This window comes from Mustela putorius, unplaced genomic scaffold, assembly GCF_011764305.1.
Source record: "Mustela putorius furo isolate JIRA1106 unplaced genomic scaffold, ASM1176430v1.1 tig00000151_pilon_pilon_pilon, whole genome shotgun sequence".
Classification (NCBI taxonomy): domain Eukaryota; kingdom Metazoa; phylum Chordata; class Mammalia; order Carnivora; family Mustelidae; genus Mustela; species Mustela putorius.
This window is the reverse complement of record NW_025421296.1, coordinates 1,524,380-1,544,698: the sequence shown is the minus strand read 5'-3', so window position 1 is coordinate 1,544,698 and position 20,319 is coordinate 1,524,380. Positions and strand designations below refer to the sequence as shown.

The window sequence follows — 20,319 nt, the reverse complement described above, 5'->3', positions numbered from 1 at the left end:
AATTCCATAGATCATAAGACGATTCCAAAATACTTGTTTATTAGATATAATAGCAGGTTCTGGGGGTAAACCTTATGAATATCTAGTTTGCTGAAATCCCCTAAGGCAAGAAAGGGCAGGAGAACTGGAGGTACTAGAATGTCTCCCTGGGTGACTGGCTTCTCAAAGGGAATCATCCACAAGTGAGCTAGTTATTGACAAGAGCACAGTATCCTTAAAGAATGTTAAAAACAAGTCTGACTAATGATTTTGAAAATGGAGTGGTTTAGAAATATTTAAAAGATAACAGGCATTACTGACCAGCAGTTACAAGTATTCAAAAGATGTATTTTTCTACATCATTTATTGTAAGGTGATCAATTTTAAATAAAATATTAATTTTATTATCTGTTTCAATTCATGTCTTCTTGACCAATTCTTCATTTTTCCTTCCAACTGCATGCCTCTAGAAAAAAATCAGAAACCAATAGTGAAAATCATTCCATAGTCAAGAATCATAAAGAAATCATACTTCTCACATACGCAGGCAATTTTAACAGGAAATGGTGCTAGCCCACTGGAGTTTCAGATACTTTTGATTATTAATAGCTGTGATTACTTGACAAATCATAATTACTTACTTGAGGCAATGAATTTTAACCATGACAGTTTTGGACTTGAATATTCATCTGCAGCTACCTATACGCTGAAAAGAACAGTTCACCCATTTTAATTAAAAATTGCATTATACTTGTGTAATTCACCTAAACAATATAGGTTACTGGCATCTCAGTCTTAAAATTATTTCTTCAAAGAAACCCTCAGCTGGGTAAACGGCAAAAAGTAATTTAAGTCATCATTGTGCCAGTTATAATTTAAACCTATGTCAAAAATGTATTAAACATAAAAAAGCACACGATTAACACTAAATTTGGTACCTCATTATGTGCAGTTGTGCTCCTAGTGGTTTTATCACAGCCATCCTGTGAGCAATTTCTGGAAAACATCGGGATGACCTTCATTCATCTTCACCTCACAGGCTCTGCTGCACCTTGAAATTAAAGTATTTTGAGTTCTCATTTGTACTTGCATCCGTTTGTTTGGCATCTAATATGTAAAAATGGTCCAATAAAAATTTTTCCTTATCAGGAATCATAAGTGCAGTAATATTTGCAACCTTCCTGACTCCCAACTAACTTCTTAATAAAAACCACATTATTTTTCCATATACTGGAAAAATTTTCTGTTTAACACACCTCTAATGAGCAAAATATTTTGTTTAATTCTTTTTTTGATAGTCAAAACAGATAAACCCCAAATTTAAATCTCTATAATGATTTGAGCATTTTAGTATTTTTGACTGTTTGGGTCCTAATAATTCTATAAATGATCTTTCCAAGCTGGAAATGGGTTTATTAGCATGAATAGGAAAAATGGTGGATACATATGATAGTTCTTTATTGTGGCAGTATCGATTTTAAGACATGATGGTCCTAATGAGTATCTGGCCATTGCTTTTCTGTCTCAGAGCTTGACAAGGATGAGATATGAATCAGGTTAAAGGTTACATATATAAAAACAAGTGTGCAGACCTCCAACCAAAGCATCACAATGGCAAATCTAATACAGTTTTACAGCAGATAAATTATGTTGGCATCATTATTGGACAGTCTTGTGGAATTAAGTCCCAGGTTGCCTGAAAGCACACTTCAGCAGTGCAAAGGGAATGTCCAGGACCACAGATCATATCCCACAGCGCCCCAGGAGGATAAATCACTGAACCGGACAGCTACTGGAAATGATTTATGAAGACACACCAAATGCTGGACCTTGCAAAACAATTTATCATTTTCAAGTCTGGAAATAATTTCACATAATCAATATTAGGAACACAAACTATTAGTTATGAATAATTCCAACTGGAAAATTTCAGTGTAATGAGATTCATGAAAACTACTGACAACTACATGCATAATCCCATCTGTGTAGCGTCTAAGAATGTTTAGAGATAAACGTATCTGGAATGAAACTATCTGTTCCACTCAGCTCAAAAAAGGGGAAAGCGACAAAAAGCCCAGATAACAGGCGTCTCAGAATGGCACGGGAAAGAACTGAGACGCTACTGTATTGGTAAAATCACATTAATCGTTTGATACCCTCTGTATTTATTATGCTTCAGGAATTACCTACATTATCAATATTTTTACCAAACATTAGACTGAAAAAATTTTAAAAATCCCAATATTTATCAATAAAAATTGGATTCAAGCCCCTTAGGCCTCAAAATAATGACTAATACCCAATATAAACGATTTTGCAGCCATCACAGTTGCCTTGTTGTCAGCAACGTATTTGGAGAGGGAACAACAAAACCACAGGATTTTACCAAGTCTCGTCGATGGAAGTATTCATTAATAACTTGTTTTTGAACAGGCCGTATTTTTCCAGTCTCCTAGCGGCTGACCTTGTTTCTTCCCTCTTAGGTCCAGAAATACAAATCTCTATACAAACGCAAACATCTAAGGGTAGAGCAGGCATTTATGGCCTGTGGGGCGAGGGCGGGGATCTATACAGTACGTGTTGTTCTCCAACTTCAATACCACGTCTCTGGCGTTATCTAGAAAGGCAGACTCACAAATGCGACTACTTAACTGTACTAAATCCCTACCAGAACTGTTCCTAAACTGTTAACAATTTTAAATGCCAATCACAAAGTATAGTTAAGTAAAGGTTGTCCTAACTTCCTGGAGCTAATCCCTTCCCGATTTTACAAAATGCTCCCTTACTAGGGGTAAATACGCAGCCCATTTAGCGGACCTTAAAACTGTCTAGGCCGCACACAAGGCTTTGCAGGAGATACAAAAGTGCTCCGGAGAAGGGCCGGGAGGGGCACTAAACCTACCCGCCGTACCCTCCACCCACCTCGGAACGACCTGAATCTGAGGAGACGCCTTATTAATTCTTGAGGTTAGAACAGTTGAAGCCAGGGTTACTAAAAGAGAAGGGTCAGGTTAAGAGTCGCGTCTGGTTACTCAAAACATGCGAGAGCCAACGACTGGGAAGCAAGCTCCAGCCGCGTCCACTTAGCAGGGAGGAGTCCGCCTCCCGGGCCAACCATTCCGCTGAGCTCCGGCAAGGGTCGGAAGCCCTGGGCGCGGGCACCAAAGGTCAGAAGGCCTGAGGTAAGTAAGCATGGCTTCCGGCACGGAATCAGGTTCCCGGGAGGAACAGGAGGAACTAAAACCGCGAGGACTCCCACCTCGAAGAGCCCTGCGACTGGCCCTCAGACGCTGCCACCCGGCCCGCTTGGCCGAAGGGACCTCACACACCCTCATCCTTCGGTGGCCGCGCGGAAAAGAAAGCACAGCTTCTTCCGCCGGCCCTTCGGCACTCCTGGCCCCGCCTCTTCCTGTGTTGGCCCCGCCCCTGCTTGGGGGTTCTGCGGGGGCGTTCGCCGGGCAGCGGAGCCCCAGCTGAGAGCTGGGGCGGGTGGTTGGTTTTGCGGCCCCAGCATCTGGCCAGACGTGTGGCAGAGCCGAGAGGTCTGGCATCTCCGCCTGCAGTGAAGTGCCACAATGTAAGTTCCTACTGGGGGGACTTTTGGAACTCCGTAGAGGCTTTCAGGGCTTACGAGGACTTCACGTTGTGCGATTTCACTGAGCATGCAAATGTTTAATCTCCCAGTTCATAAAGGGCCGAAGAGAGCGGAAAATGCTCCAAAAAGGAAGGGTCTCCCATTCCTAGTACAATATATTTGCTTAGTCTCCTACTCTCACACCTAGTTCGGTGCGTAAAAAACTGGTGGTATTGGGTATCCCAATTTAGAGTAAGATCGATCTCTCTCTCATTTTCTCCCTGGAAATAAATAAAATCTTTAACAACAATAGCAAAGAAAGATAATATATTTATCACCCCCAAACATTTTCTCATGCTTCTTTATAATGTCTCTTTCATGCTCTCCAAACCCCTCCTGCAAAACCCATCCCCAAACAACCATGACTTTCTTTCTCTCACTATACATCAGTTCGCATTTTTCTATAATTTGCTTAAATGCAATCGTATACTATGTACTCTTATTTTTAGAGGAGGGGGAGGGGCAGAGAGACAGAGAGGGAATTTTAATAAATTAAAATTTATTTTAATTAGTTATTTGAGAGTGAGGAAGAGTTGGGGGAAAAGGGGCAGATGGAGAGGGAGAGACAGAATCTCAAGCAGTTTCCCTGTGAATCATGGAGCCCAAGGTGTGTGTGTGTGGGGCCGCTGGATCCCATAACCTGGAGATCATGACCTGAGACAAAAGGGAGAGTTTAGATGCTTAACTGATTAAGACGCCCAGGTGCCCCAGTATGTACTGTTTTTGTTGGCTTCTTTCATTTAGCATAGTTATTTTGGAACTCATCCATGCCATTGTATGTAACAACACTTAATTCCCTTTTTAGTGCTGAATAATTTTCCCATATTCGGATATACCGCTATTTGTTTATCCATAGACCCATTGATGGACATTTGGATGTTTCAGTGTTTGGCTATTACAAATAAAGCTGCTATGAATATTCATATAAGATTTTGTATAGACATGTGCTTTTATTTCTCTTGGGAAATACCTAGGAGTAGAAATACCTAGGAGTTGCATTTTGTGATAGGTGTGTGTTTAATGTTGTAAGAAACTGCCAAACTGTTTTCCAGAGTTCTTGTATTTTTCACACTGAGCAGGGAGCCTGATGCAGGGCTTGGTTCCAGGCCCCGGGGATCACGACCTGAGCCGAATGCACATACTTAATAACTGAGCCACCCAGCAGCCCCTTAATTTTTTTCTTATAGGGATTTGGCTTTGGCTGTTATGTCTAAGAAACTTTACCTAAGTCAAACTTCTGGAAAGTCCTCTCTCCCTTCCCCCAACCAGAGACGAGCTCAGTTATTCCTCATGAGAATAAATATGCCCTTCTCAGGACACAAATCAGTCTACCAGGCTTATCAAATGACTGTTCCTATCCAAGATTCAGAGCTATGTCTATGTAAATTACGTCATGAATTTTGACCCAATAAGCCCCCTTGACTCTTGATTTTGGCTCAAGTCATGATCTCAGGGTTGTCAGATTGAATCCTACGGTGGGCTTCGTTCTTAGCGGGGCATCTGCCTGAAATTATCTTCTTTTGCCCCTCCCCCTAGAGGCTCATGCTCTCTCTCTCTCTCTCTCTCTCAAATAAATAATATTAAAAAAAAAAAAAAACAAACCTTATCCAATCCAGACTTTTAAAAACCTCATAAATATTCTGCTGCTGTTGCCCTCCCCTTTCTAAGATGCTATCAAGACTGTCAAGGCAGTAGTCTCCCTTACTTCTCTTATCCCTCGCTCCTTACAAGTTTTTGTGATAAGCAATGAACTTGACTTTGTTCTCTCTTTTTTTTTTTTAAAGATTTTATTTATTCATTTGACAGAGAGCACAAGCGGGGGAGCAGCAGGCAGAGGGAGAAGCCAGCTCCCCACTGAGCAGGGAGCTCCATCCCCGGACACTAGGATCATGATCTGAGCCAAAGGCAGTCGCTTAACCAACTGAGCCACCTAGGAGCCCAGACTTGACTTTGCTCTACCAACAGTTTATTTTGGCAGTCTTTTCAAAGAGTCAGCAGTCATAACAGTCAAAAATAAATATACAGAAAGAAAAGGAAGAGAAAAGAAAGGAAAGGAAAGAAAAGATGTCTCCAAAAGCATCGGTAGACTAATAGAGTATCCATCTATATCTATATTGTGTCATTGTGTGTGTGTGTGTGTTTTAAAGAACCTAAACATCCAGAGACTGGTAAAATAAATTACAATACATCCAGACAGTGGAATGGAAATCCTACTTTTGTCTGGCAAATTTATTTACCCCCTTTTCCAGCCCATTTCTCCTCTTTCCCCTCCCCCCCATTCTTAGGGGGAAACTTATTAAGTCAGAACCCTTTAAGAGACCACAAAGAGAAACTACAAAGTAATTGAAACAGGAAAATTTAACATAAAGAATTAACTGTAGGGACGCCTGGCTGGCTCAGTCGGAAGAGTGTTTGATTCTTGATCTCATGGTCATGAGTTTGAGCCCATGTTGCATGTGGAGGTTACTTAAAGGAGTAAATAACTAAAAACTTTAAAAAAAAAGAATTATCTATTAAGGGATTATAGGGATTATCTATTAAGAGAAAAAGAAAATTTTAAAGAATGTGGAAATAAGATATTAAAGCTGCTACTCTCTAAGTTGAGATAGCCTAGCAAGGAACAGATTTGGTGTTCCCAAGCCCACTCCAGATTTTGTGGCTAAGTGAATGGTAGAGAAGTAAGGTGCCCTCTGGATGGCTGGGGAAAGCTACCCACAGGAAGGTGTTATGTGGTGCTGGCCACAGTGTCCTGTAAGAACCTGTTGAGGGTGGGGTTATGGACATTGAGGGGGGTGTGTGCTTTGGTGAGTGCTGTGGGGTGTGTGGACCTGGCGATTCACGGATCTGTACCCCTGCGGATAAAAATATATGTTTATAAAAAATAAAAAATTAAAAAAATATACCTGAATTGCATTATTTAAAAAAGAAAAAAAAAAAAAAAGAACCTGTTGAAAGGAGCAAACCAGAAACAGGAAGAAAAGCTCCTCCTGCAATCTCCCTTCAGTACTCATTGCAGACAAACCTTAACATTACTTGTTTGGCAAAAGGGAAATGTTTATATGGTTCAGGTCCACTAACACAGTAGTAATATGGGGTAGATCTGGAGATGAAAGCAAATTGGTAACGGAACATTTTTTCTTCTCCATTGAACGAAGAGAAGCCAGCAGCTGAGAAATCACCCTCTATGCATTAGTGCCCACTTTCTCCATCTGTGATGTTGCTCCCCAATGTGTCCCTCCTTCTAAAAGCTCTTGGTTCTCTCCTCCTCAAGGATGCTCCTTCAAGTATCTTCTCTCTTCTGTGTCATCTCTCTCTCTCACCAATGGACCCTTCCAGCAGCATATAAACAAGTTCCAGTCTCTTTATACTGTTTATTTATTAATTTTTGGTTGCCTCTTATCTATTCCTACTTCTTTTGATAAAAGCACGTACTGGTATTGCTGCAGTTTACATTTCTACCTCATCTCACCTCCAGACTAACACTTAACATGTTTTCCTACTTCACCGTCTCCCGCACTGAGGGTGGGAGCAGGTAATGAGCCTAGACCTGACTTTTGACCTTTCATTTTCTTCTCTCTCTCTCTCTTTTTTAAAGGTTTTATTTATTTATTTGACAGGGAGAGAGATCACAAGTTTGCAGAGAGGTGGGGGGGGGGGAGCAGGCTCCCTGCTGAGCAGAGAGCCCAATGTGATGATGTGGGGCTCAATTCTACCCAGCCACCCAGGTGCACTTTGTTCTCTTATTCTATTGAAGCCTTTATATATGTTCTTCCTTTCTAATGGAAATTTAGTTTAAGTCATTTCTTGAGATTACTTTTCCTCTGCAAAACTTAAAGTTTAGTCCTTTAAACTTTACTCTTAATAGTAAAGGGATTTGAGGGATTTAGAATTCCCCTTTCCCTTTCAAGTCTATCACCTTCAAAGGGACTTAAGAAAGTTAATGTAGAGGGATGCCTGGATGGCTCAGTTAGTTAAGCATCTGCTCAGGCCATAATCCTGGGGTCCTGGGGTCCTGGGATTGAGCCCTACATCGGGATCCTTGCTCAGCAGAGAGCCTGCTTCTCTCTCTCCCTCTGCTGCACCCCTCTTTGTATTCTTTCTCTCTGTCAAATAAATAAAATCTTAAGAAAAAAAGTCAGTGTAGAGACAGGGTTGCCAGGTGACCTTGATTAATGTGAATAACTTGGGGTACCTGGATGTCACAGTCGGTTAAGCCCTCTTTCTCAGCTTCGATCTTGATCTTAGGGTTGTTGAGTTCAAGCCGCACGTTGGACTGCACACACAAAAAATAATGTGAATAAATTCCCATTATGCTTAAAAAATAGCCACATGCATATCTGGTCAATTGATTTTTGACAAAGATGCTAACACCAGTCAGTGGGGAAAAGACAATCTTTTCAACAAGTGATAGGAGAAAACAGTATCTACACACAAAAGAATTAAGTTCTTAAATTAACTCAAAATAGATCAAAGACCTAAGTATAAGAGCTAAAATTATAAAACTTTTTGAAGAAAATGGGAATAGTTTCATCAGTTTGGATTTGGGAATAATTTCTTGGATATGACACCAAAAACATAAACAACAAAAGGACAAATAGAGAAGTTGGACTTCACCAAAATAAAAAACTTTAATGCATTAAAATACATTGTCGGGTGCCTGGGTGGCTCAGTGGTTAAGCCACTGCCTTCAGCTCAGGTCATGATCTCAGGGTCCTGGGATCGAGTCCCGCATCGGGCTCTCTGCTCTGCAGGGAGCCTGCTTCCTCCTCTCTCTCTCTCTCTGCCTGCCTCTCTGCCTACTTGTGATTTCTCTCTGTCAAATAAATAAATAAAATCTTAAAAAAAAAAAAAAAAAAAAAAAATACATTGTCACGAGAATGAAAAGATAATTCACAGAATGGGAAAAAAATGGTTGCAAAGCATATATCTGATAAGGGGTGGATATCCAGAATATATGGAGAACTCCTAAACTCAACAGTGAAAAAACCAAGCAACTCATTGCAAAAATGGGCAAAGGACATTAACTGACATTTCTCCAAAGAAAATACACAAGCTGCCAATAATCACATGAAAAAGATGCTCAATCTAACTAGCTATTCAGAAAATGCAAATCAAAGCTGTAATGAGATATTCACACCCATTAGGATGGCTAATACAAAACAACAGAGGCACCTGGGTGGCTCAGATGGTTAAGCATCTGCCTTCAGCTCAGGTCATGATCCCAGGGTCATGGGTTGGAGTCCCTCACTGGGCACCCTGCTCAGCAGGAAGCTTGCTTCTCCCTCTCCCACTCCTCCTGATTGTGCTTTCTCTCTCTCTCTGTCAAATAAATAAAATTAAAAACAAAAACAAAATAACAAACATTGGTAAGGATATGGGGAAATTGGAACCCTTGTATCATTCCTGGTGCATTGCTCCTGAGAATGTAAAATAGTGCAGCCACTGGAGAAAACAATATGGGGGTTCCTCAAAAAAGTCAAACAGAATTACCCTGTGATCCAGCAATTCCACTTCAGGGTATTTACCCCCCCAAAATTGAAAACAGAGACTCAAACACTTATACACCAATGTTCATGGCATTATTCATGATAGCCAAAAGGTAGAAACAACCCAAATCCATCTATGGATGAACGAACAGACAAAATGTGGTATATAAAAGCAACTGTTGACAATGCATGCCTCTAGAAAGTGAAACTTGGGGCTTGTGGGGAAAGTGGTATTTTAATTTTTTATTGTGTACCATTCTCTACTGTTCGGATTTTTACTGTGCGTATGCAATTTTATAATTAAGCTTAAAAAATAATTATCAAAATAGTACATTTTTGCTTCCAACTGCGTAAATAGACCATTTCTAAAATCTGTCCCTTCAGCTCATCATCACTCCTTCCTTCACCCTTAACCTGCATTATGAAAAGTGTTGGGTATTCTCCAGCTATGAGCACATCCCTGGGGGTTGCTGGTCTCCAAGTAGTGAACTGAGTTAATGTTGCCAGTTTGCAGATACAACTAAAACCACTTCAAGGGAAAAGAGTTATGGTTTAAATCTGATATAGCAATTTACCAAAAGTAACTTTTTAAAAAAGAGCCACTGATTTGAAAGTATAACCGGGATTACCTTAGAAAGTTTACATTTTGTAGATGGACATATGTGTGGATTCAGGGAATATAGGATATTATTTTCTCTTAAGCTGTCAGAATCTATAGTCTGTACTTTACACATGTAAATCTCATTAGTAAATTAATACATTTGCCCTTCAGTCCTTTTTCATATTAGTGAATGATCTGGAGAACCTCCTAGTTCCCCTAGATGTTTGCAGCAGAAAATGAAGTTGGAACTGGAAGGAAGTTGGCTGTAATAACCACATGCTTGTGCTCTCCCTTCCTCGATAGTAAGCATGTCAAAATAGAGTTAATGCAAGAGAAATGTAAATGACCCTAGTCATAAATGCATGACTTTTATATATAAGATCCTTTTACCTCAGGCAAGATTATTTTTAAACATAATATTGACATTGAGATAATCATAGCATTTATACCTCTTGTCAAGGTTAAAGTTCCAAATCTGTGAAAAATACATTAAATTGTCAGAAAATAAGGCACTGATCTGAATGAAAGTTGATTCTTAAACACTTGGAAGTACATGAACTTTACTGAGATAATTTTGGTGAAAATTACCTAAATTACTTATGATTTCTGCCCGGATCTAAAATAATGAGTGGCTTTAATTGTCAATGTGAGACACTGGGGTTTTCATTTTCTGCTGAAAAATTTAACTTTCATGTAAAGAGTAAGCCTTGCAAACAACTACTTAAATCCTTTGACAAATTCTAAATGTAATGGAATGTTATTGGAATTATTCAAGATGACCAATGGGACTTGAGGGAAAGTCCGACAGGAGACTTCAGGGAAAGTTTTCTTCTTTGATGGAAAGACACAAATGGGAAGAAATACTCTTCTTCCCCTAGATATCATCTGTGAAAGAATTCTTGGCATTGCTGCAGCCATCTTGTTAAATGAGGGAAGCTTGCTAGAAATGGCGAAGTAGAAAGGAGAAAAAAATCAGGCAACTTGAAGACATCAAATAGTCACTAAATTAACAAGCCAGGGTTGGGGGGCACTCCAGTTCAGGCTTCTTGTTTTGTGAAATAATACACTTTTCTTACCGTTTAAAGAAATTATTTAAGAACGATTACATAGAGAGTTGTGAATGTGAAGGTAATTGAAAAATTCAAACTAAGGTTAAATTATGTTGTTATTCGTACCTTAGTAATGATTTAATGCAAATGATAATTAATAACCCATAAATTTAAACATAGCATAGATTCTGAATGTTTCTTCAACAGTGTTTCGTGCATACGCACGAGAGTTTCTCTATGTATGCTTGTATTCTGGTAAACAAGATCTAAGAAAAAACAAAACACCTAAGCCTGATTTGTAGCCGTTGCAGCTTTCTGTGGTGTCAATATTCCCATCAAGGCTGATTTCAAGATGCTAACTATTTAGCAACAGGTTTATGTAATACCTGAATACTTGAATAATTAACAGCTGGTTCTCACAGGATACTATTCCCAAGAAGCTAAATTGGTGGGTTGAAGGAATGAAGGAGGAATACATCTTGATACTTAATATAGTCACATTGGTTTTCAAAGGATAGTACCATATCCCTGTCAAAACTTTTTTCAGAATTTAAACTTTTTTGCCAATCTGATAAATCTGGAATGGTATTTATTGTTATTTTAATTTGCATTTGCTGTGAGGTTGAAGAGATAACTTTATATATATTTTGTTTTTTCCTTAATTTTTTGTATGTTTTTTAATCATTTGGGTTTTCACTTCTGTTAAGCCCTAGCCTTCATCCAGTTGTTTATTGGAGTATTTGTAACTTTTAAAATTGACATATGGGATTTCTTTATATATTCTGGATACTAATCTTTTGTCAATTAACAGTTACCTGCATGGCAAATAACTTTTCCCAGTCCTTATCATTATATTTATGGTGTTTTATGAGGTTTGGAAGTCTGTATTCTTCTCTCTGCTTACCAGCAGCTCCCTAACACCAAACACCTCTGCATTCCTATGGAGAATTTCTGGCTATCTTGAAATCCAAATTCTTTAATGTGCCTTTGAAGGCTCTTCTTGATTTGCAAATTGGGAATGATAATACTCATTCCTATGATTTTTATGAGATGAAATAAGAACATATGGGAAGTATTCATACCCCTTCCCTGTGCTCCACCTTTCCCTCCCTCCCACTTTCCTTTTTTCTTCTTTCCTCGCTCTTTCTTTCTTTTTTTTTTTTTTTTAAGATTTTATTTATTTGACAGAGATTACAAGTAGGCAGAGAGGCAGGCAGAGAGAGAGAGGAAGGGAAGCAGGCTCCCCGCCCAGCAGAGAGCCCTGTGCGGGGCTTGATCCGAGGACCCTGGGCTGAAGGCAGAGGCTTTAACACACTGAGCCACCCAGGCGCGCTTGCTTGCTTGCTTGCTTGCTTGCTCTCCCTCCCTCCCTCTCTTCCTTCCTTAAAATTTTACTTATTTATTTGAGAGAAGGGAGAGCACGAATTGGGGGAGAGGAAGAGGAAGAAGCAGACACCCTGCCGAGAGGGAGCCTGCCCTGATGACCTGCCATCCCAGAACCTGGGATCATGATGAACTGAAGGCAGGCACTTAACTGAGCCACCCAGGTTCACCCCTCCCCCACCCCGAAAACAACATATTCTTGCTTTTCCCTATGCCTGGATTACTCTTCTTGTCCCTCGTTGCCGCCTTCCTCTTGTTGTTGTTGTTGTTGTTATTCTTCTTCTTCTTCTTCTTCTCCTTCTTCTTCAAGTAGAGCCATTGCAGCTTGAACTCATGAACCCAAGATCAAGATCTGAGCTGAGATCAAGAGTTGGGCACTTAACCAATTGAGTTACCCAGATGTCCCCCTTTTGCCTTCTCAGAAAAGTCTTCCTTTATCTCTTAAGACTGGGTCAGGTATGCATAGCAGACACTCTTGCTGTCTCTGTAGCCACCCCAGCTCTCTTCCCAGATAATTGAGACCCTGATTTTATTTGTGTTTTGTGCCTTGCCTTAGGGCTAAGCCAATCTGTTTGCTTATCTCCCCTGCCTCCTGTGGTAGATGCTGGAGAATGTGTCACTTGATAGCTATTTGCATTTCTGTATTTAAGAGGCTAAAAAGCTAAGTAGTACGTATTTTAAGACTCTCTTGCAGCTGACAGCTCTCTTGATTCTGACTGTGACTGCTCATCAAATGCATTGATATAAGACCTGAATTCTAAATCAAGTTATGTGATGAGAAAAGCAGGCCACAAGCCATCTAAGCCATCTAAGCTGACAGCACATGTCAGCTGCATGTATTTTGCTGACATACATGCAGCAAAAGCAGTGTGCTTCTAGAGTCAGCCACTGTAGGGGTAATTTCCTGTTTGGCTGGCAGAGTTCAGAACTTTTTTTTTTTTTTTTAAAGATTTTATTTATCAGAGGGAGAGAGGGGGAGAGAGCGAGCACAGGCAGACAGAATGGCAGGCAGAGGCAGAGGGAGAAGCAGGCTCCCTGCTGAGCAAGGAGCCTGATGTGGGACTCGATCCCAGGATGCTGGGATCATGACCTGAGCCGAAGGCAGCTGCTTAACCAACTGAGCCACCCAGGCGTCCCAAGCCAGCAGAGTTCAGATCATTGCAGAAGTATCAGCTGCCTTGGCAGCCCAGGTCTGTGGAATGATTTTAGAAATTGTTCCTATGAATTAAGCCTGAGTTTGTTTCATCTCAATGACTCTGTAAGTCACTAATGCTCTAAAATATGTTTCTTTCTTTCCTTTTTTTTTTTTTTTTAAGATTTATTTATTTATTTGAGAGAGCAAGAGAGTGAGCAGGGGACAGGCAGAGGAGGGAGGGAGAGAATTCCAAGCAGACTCTGCTGAGGGCAGAGCTGGATGTGGGGCTGGATCCCAAGATCCTGAGATTGTGACCTGAGCCAAAACCAAGAGTTGGATACTTAATGGACTGAGCCACCCAAGCACCCCATTCTTAATCTTACTATTCATTTTTATTTTTTAGAGAGAGAGTGCACGTTTGTGCATGGGGGATGGGGCAGAGAGAGAGGGAGAAAGAATCCTAAGCGGGCTCTATGATCAGCATGGAGCCTGATGTGGACTGGCTCTCAAGACCGTGAGATGATGACCTGAGCTGAAAACTGACTGAGCTACCCAGTGTCCTGCATCTTTCTTTTTAAAATAGTTGGGTTCAACAGAACCCAGACTGATAACACCTTATACTTGGGGTGACCTTGTGTCTCAGTTCTGGCCAGTGAGAAATAAGTAGAAGGCTTGGCCCCTGGTGATGTTACAAAGCCACCTTACCAGTCCTGGACTGCCTACCTATGGATTTCTTTTACATGAGAGAATAAAGTCCCAATTTATTTAAGCCCCTGAGGTTGGATCTTTTTTATTAGCAGCTTAATGCAATTCCTAACTGATATAGTAAACAATGGACAGTGTGTACTGTAGTGGTAAAAAATATTAGCATAGTAATAATAGAGTATTATATTGTTAGTATAGTATTAAAAAACAGGCAGAGGACTTGAATAGACATTTTTCCAAAGAAGACATCTAAGTGGCAAATAGACAGATGAAAAAATGCTCAACATCACTGAACAGCAGGGAAATTCAAATCAAAACCACAATATCACCTTACACTGGTCAGAATAGATAGAACCTAAAACACAAGAAATGTTGGTGAGAATGTGGAGAAAAAGGAACTCTCGTGCAGCATGGAAGGGAATGCAAATATGGGAGTTCCTCAAAAAATTAGAAATAATACCATATGATCCATTAATTCTACTACTGGGTATTTATCCAAGGAAAGTCCAAAAACCTGCACCCCATGTTTATTGCACCATTATTTACAATAGCCAAAATACGGAAGCAATGCAAGTGTCCCATCCACAGATGCATGGATAAAGAAGATGTGGTATATATTTACAATTGGGTATTACTCATCCATAAAAAAGAACAAGATCTTGCCCTTTGCAACCCCAGAGGGTATAGTGCTAAGTGAAATAAATCAGACAGAAAGACAAGTACCATATGACTTTAGTCATATGTAGCATTTAAGAAACAAAACAAATAACCAAAGGAAAAACAGACAAACAAACAAAAAACAGACTTGAATTCAGAGAACAAACAGGTGGTTGCCAGAGTGGAGGTGGGTGGGGGTTGAGTGAAATAGAGAAAGGGGATTAAGGGAACATTTAATGATGAACACTGAGAAATGTTTAAATTTGCTGAATCATTATGATGTATACCTGAAACTCATGTAACACTGTATTTTAGTTATACTTCAATAAAAAAACTATGAAAAAATGTTTGTGGACCAACTTATGATTTATGAATAAAGACACTGAAGCATGATATAGCAGTGTGTGTGTGTGTGTGTGTGTGTGTGTGTGTGTGTAATGGAAAGTGTAAAAGAAAAAGTGGTAGAGTATGGGCAATAATATAGAATAATATAGGTAGGGGGTTTCATAGGCAAAGTTAGAGTGTTAGAGACCTTTAGATAATAGAGAATCTTTAAAGGGATTTCAGCAGGTGTGTTACATCCTCAGGTTTGCATTTTTGATAGGTTACTTGGGTATGGCTGAAACTACAGGTAACACTGCATGTTAAATCTACAAATTGCAGGGTAAAAGATGAATACTTGGAGTAATTTTGTTTTGTTTTGTTTTTTTCTTCCCAAGATTTTATTTATTTATTTGACAGACAGAGATTACAAGTAGGCAGAGAGGCAGGCAGAGAGAGTGAGGGGAAGCAGGCTCCCCACTGAGCAGAGAGCCCGATGTGGGACTGGATCCCAGGACCCTAAGATCATGACCTGAGCCAAAGGCAGAGGCTTAACCCAAGGAGCTACCCAGGCACCCTTGGAGTAATTATTCTTACATTTGTGAATATAAGAGTATCTTTAGGGGAATCCTTTAATATACAGTTAATAAATCGGAGTGTATACACTTAAAATATTGAGAGATATCACCAAACTATATTTAAAAGGGCTTACACTCCAACAGTATGACAGTCCTCATTTCCTTATCCTCCCCAATAATGGGTATTTCAAATTTGTACCATTCTTCCCCCCCCCCCCACCCACCGCCACCTCTGCTCCATTTAATATTACCAGGGAGAGGGGAAGAAAGGCATGAGGATAAAAACTAGAGATTTATTTTAATCAAAAACATACATTCTTGGGGTGCCTGGGTGGCTCAGTTGGTTGAGTGTCTGCCTTTGGCTCAGATAATTATCCCAGAGTCCTAGGATTGAGTCCCTCATTGGACTCCCTTCTCAGTGGGGAGCCTGCTTCTCCCTCTCTCAGCCCCTCCACTCATGTGCTCTCTCTCTCTCTCTCTCTGAAATAAATAAGTAAACTCTTAAACAAACAAAACAAAACATTCTTAAGCATTAGGGCCTGGTTAAAATAAATTAACTCCAGTATGCCAGAAAAATTAATCATCACTTACCTTCTGAGTCCAGTTAACCATTTCCCACAGTTTATTGAGACATAATTGACATATAACATTGTCTAAGGTGTACAACATAATGGTTTGATATGTATGTGTTGTGAAATATCACAGTAAGTCCAGTTAACATCCAACTCACATATTTACAAGGTTTTTTTAATCTTTTTTTTTTTAAAGATTTTATTTATTTATTTGACAGACAGAGATCACAAGTAGGCAGAGAGGCAGGCAGAGAGAGAGAGAGAGGAAGGGAAGCGGGCTTCCTTTCGAGCAGAGAGCCCAATGTGAGGCTTGATCCCAGGACCCTGGGATCATGACCTGAGCTGAAGGCAGAGGCTTTAACCCACTGAACCACCCAGGCGCCCCACAATTTTTTTTTTCTTGTGATGAGAACTTTTAAGATCTACTTTCTTAGCACCTTTTAGTTATGTAATACACTTTTGTTAACTATAGTTATCACGCTGTCTTACATCCCCAGGACTTATTGGTCTTACAACGGGATAGTCTATATCATCCTGATAGGTGAAATATGTTGTTTCATTGCTTTTTAAATTTATATTTCTTAATCATATGTGAGTTTGTCTTTTTATAATGATATGGGCTGTTTTCTTGCTATGAACTTATATGATTTGCAGAAGTTTCTACTGAGTTGCTGGATTTTTTAACTTATGAGAGCTAATTTTATTTTTTTTAGATTTTATTTATCAACTTTTGTGAGAGAATGAGAAAGAGAGTGAGTGGGCAAACACATGATCACAAGCAGGGGGAGGGGCAGAGGGAGAAGCAGACTCCCAACTGAGCAAGGAGCCTGATCCAGGACCCTGGGATCATGACCTGAACCAAGGGCAGAAGGTTAAGGATTGAGCCACAGGCACCGAGAGGTGATTTTATATAAAGCAAATTACTACTATAACTATCTTATATGTTGTGTCCTCCTAGTATCCCCTCTACCCTGGTTTACTTTTTGTCTATTTGTCTTGTTTATGATTTTTCTTTTGTTTTATGAATCTATTTTTATATAGTCAAAATTACCCATCTTTTCCTTTATGGCTTTTTGGGGTTTATTTTGTTTTGTTTTATTTGTACATGTGTCATGCTTCACCCTGCCATCTTTAACCCTCCATCTAATTGAGCTAACCAGCCAGGGAAGACATTCTCTGGCTTCTCTGCTGTCTATATGCATTTCCTCAGTAATTATATTCTATCCACTTTATGAGCTGAGGGGAACAGGAGGAAAAGGCAAGGGAAATTTGTTGAAGGCAAACACTAAGCCAAATGCTTACTACAGTGAGAGACCTAAAGCAAAGAAGGGTTTTTCCAGCAGGATTGGGGGTAGGACACTGGAATTCCTGGACCATCCAGGCAAGCAGCCTAGAGCAGATAAGAAGCAGACTCTCCAAGCTTGAGTCTGAATCCTGGCTCTAGCTGGGCATCCCTGGGCAAGCTTCCCATACTCTCTGAATTTTCCTAATCCATTTGCAGAGGTCCATGAATGTCCTCCGTGTCATCACAGTCCCTTGTGGAGGTGTGTTCTAAACTATCAGGTCAAAAAAGCCCACACAACTGAACAATTATGTTGTAAATTATCAATGCAGATAGTTAATCTAAATGATTAAGTGGGTTAATGTCCACATGAGGACTTGAGTGTGAAGAAAATTATGTGGCTCTATGTCCTGTATTCAATGTCATCTTGTTCTGGAATACCTGCTCTGGAAGAGGAAAAATATCTGATAAGCAGGCAGTTAAATATTCAGTCAAGTAAAAGCTGACTCTATGGAGCTGTTTTCTCTGATCAGTGGGCTTCTTATCTGCCCTTTTCCCTCAGTCCCTGTCTTAGCTTCAAGGAGAAATTATGTATCTGAAGGAGGTAGAGGGAGAGACTGCAGGCTCCCATACCTTTCTGCCCTCTGGGTCTAGACCTCATGGACATAGTGTGCCTGCTATACTGGTGGCATGCTGGTGTTACTGCTGGGGCCCTGAGTTGGCTTACAGCCTTCCATTTTGAGGCCCCCTACTCTGCCATCTCCGGATTCCTGGCATCCTTGCTTCTGCACCTCCAGTATGCCAGCTGCCCTCCGGATCCTCGCTCAGCCAGTGCCTCTCACCACCTTCGGCATGTGTGAGGCTTTGGGTGCTCTTGTCCAGGGGCCTGTGGCCTCCCAGGCTTTGCCTAGAGAAGTGTGACAAGGCCAGCCTTTGTCACCATATCCTTGCTGCCCCATGTTTCCCAACTCTATCCACAGTGGATGGCAGTGGAAAATTATGTCTGCACAGCTGCCTTTCTTCCTGTCTGCCCCTTGGCCCGACTCTCCCCTCTATTACCATTTAGTGCAAAACTCTCTTTAGAGGCCTCCAATCTTGGCTGTTAATAACAGAGGGCAACTTTTGGAATTTCAGATTTTTATTTTGTCTTTCAACAAAGTTTGAAATTTAGGTCTATTATCTTACTAGGGATTCTGAGTCAGTTTTGTGACTTCAAAGGCGAGCAATGACTTTATTCTAGGAATCTCCCTTTAACCAGAGGTCCTTAATTCAGTGGATAGGGGAGGCTGCACACCACTAAATCAGTTTCATATTTAAAAATATATGTCCCCTGGGGCACCTGGGGGGCTCAATCGGTTAAGCATCTGCCTTCAGCTCAGGTCATGATCCCAGGGTCCTGGGATGGGAACCCCACATTGGGCTCTGCTCAGTGGGGAGTCTGTGTCTCCCTCTGTGCTACCTCTCAAATAAATAAATAAATAAAATCTTTAAATACATATATACATGTGTATATGTATGATCCCTTCCTCTTGTTGGTAAACTACTTCATGCCCCAAGGAACTTTGTTCACACAGTTGTCCCCCAACTCACCTCTTGTTAGGAAGTGGGATTTAGGTTTTTATCTAGAATCTATTTCTTTTTCCACCTCTTCTGGCCTCCCCATTCCTCACTTCCTCAAGTTTGACTTAAGGGTGGATCTTGAGTAACCCGCTCTCTCACCTCTCACCATTTTTGCGGGAAGCTCTGCTTCCTTTCATCAAGGGAAGAGAGACCACTAATGTAATGAGCATGTATCCCTAGAGTGGCCATAAGTCTGGGTGCAGCTTGCATGGGTTGGGGGCAGGGGGAGAGAACAGCAGTTACTATTGGTGGACCATGGAGAAAGAGAAAAAAATTTCTGTCTTGAGTCCTGCCATTCCCATCACTACTACCAGTCTAGACATTGTCCAGCTTCTGGCATTGGCTGTCTGGCCAGAGAGGGAAATAGAACCACTAGGGTCTAGTCCTTCCTGATGTGGCTGCTCTTTGGACCATGCAGGCTGGGTGTGGCTCAGCACCAGCAGCTTTTTTTCTTGTTCTGGTCTTGTTCTGGTGTCAGCTCTGCTGAAGGCAGTCTCTCCAGTGTGTTCCAGAATAACACTCTCAGAGTCCGATTGCCTCCATGGTGGACCTGGTCTCCTCATTCTGAAAGGAGGATTTGGAAATAGCTTCCTACTTCCCACCTTTCTTCCTTCTCTTGACTCCCCTGTTTCTGCCATTGCACACCACCTTTTCCACTTCCTTATGGCCTACGTTTCAAGATAACTCCAATATAGGGGCATATAATCAGCAAGAAGTACAGACATGCCCCACACAAAGGAGAAACAAACTTGCACAGGCCTTTAAAAAAATACAGCATAATTAAAAAAAATACTGATCCACATGATATACACACCTACATAAAGCATTAAGATGCTTTCAAATAGCATACATTTAAGATTTTTAAATTGAGTGATTTCAGAACTTACTGGAAAATAAGAATGTTTAAAATCAATTGTTATTTAGACCTCACATTGACCATAAAGATGGAGACAAGTGATTTAAGTCCACCTCCAGAGCTCCCCATGGACATACTTTTTGGTTCTGAGAAGGCAGGAATGCATGAGTTTCTTCAGGAACATTCACAGGCACAGGAAATGACTATTGACATAATCTTTAAGCCTAATAGTTAAGATTATTCTTCAGTTTATAATTTAAAAGCTTCTGACAGCTGAATGCTATGATACAATTCATAATGAAAGAGTTTGAATGATTGAGGTATATTTCACTGAGCGGGTTTCTCTTATGAGTTGAAACTAAGACTTGTATAAACATAGGAAGGGAAACCCTTCCCGGGTTTATGTAGTTAGGCAAGAATACTTAATGTCCCACATTCCCAACTGTGCTGCAGTACCATTT

At 40.5% G+C, this 20,319-nt stretch overlaps 1 protein-coding gene and 1 non-coding gene across 2 annotated transcripts; both read right to left on the bottom strand.

Annotated features, from left to right (window-relative positions):
- Positions 1-17: 17 nt before the first annotated feature.
- LOC123390907 lies at positions 18-19,640 on the bottom strand. Its single transcript, XM_045075804.1, has 6 exons — positions 19,314-19,640; positions 7,806-7,886; positions 3,239-3,536; positions 2,902-2,971; positions 918-1,030; positions 18-445 (listed from the first exon to the last, which is right to left on the bottom strand). The coding sequence occupies exons 1-5, from the start codon at positions 19,638-19,640 to the stop codon at positions 952-954; spliced, it is 855 nt and encodes a 284-aa protein (XP_044931739.1). The 3' UTR covers positions 18-445; positions 918-951.
- On the bottom strand, positions 760-848 carry LOC123390921. Its single transcript, XR_006605508.1, has one exon. It is a non-coding gene; the product is annotated as a small nucleolar RNA SNORD87 (small nucleolar RNA).
- Positions 19,641-20,319: the final 679 nt, after the last annotated feature.

Bases quoted from the DNA above. Each gene is read 5' to 3' on its own strand.
- LOC123390907 (XM_045075804.1), bottom strand. From the start codon at position 19,640: ATGGCAGAAACAGGGGAGTCAAGAGAAGGAAGAAAGGTGGGAAGTAGG. The intron at 7,887-19,313 runs GTAGTAGTGATG...TTGTGTGTGCAG, and splicing joins GCTGGACAATGTCTAGACTG to TCCAACGTGCGGCTTGAACT. The intron at 1,031-2,901 runs GTGGGTGGAGGG...TTTAATTTCAAG, and splicing joins CAGATTCAGGTCGTTCCGAG to GTGCAGCAGAGCCTGTGAGG.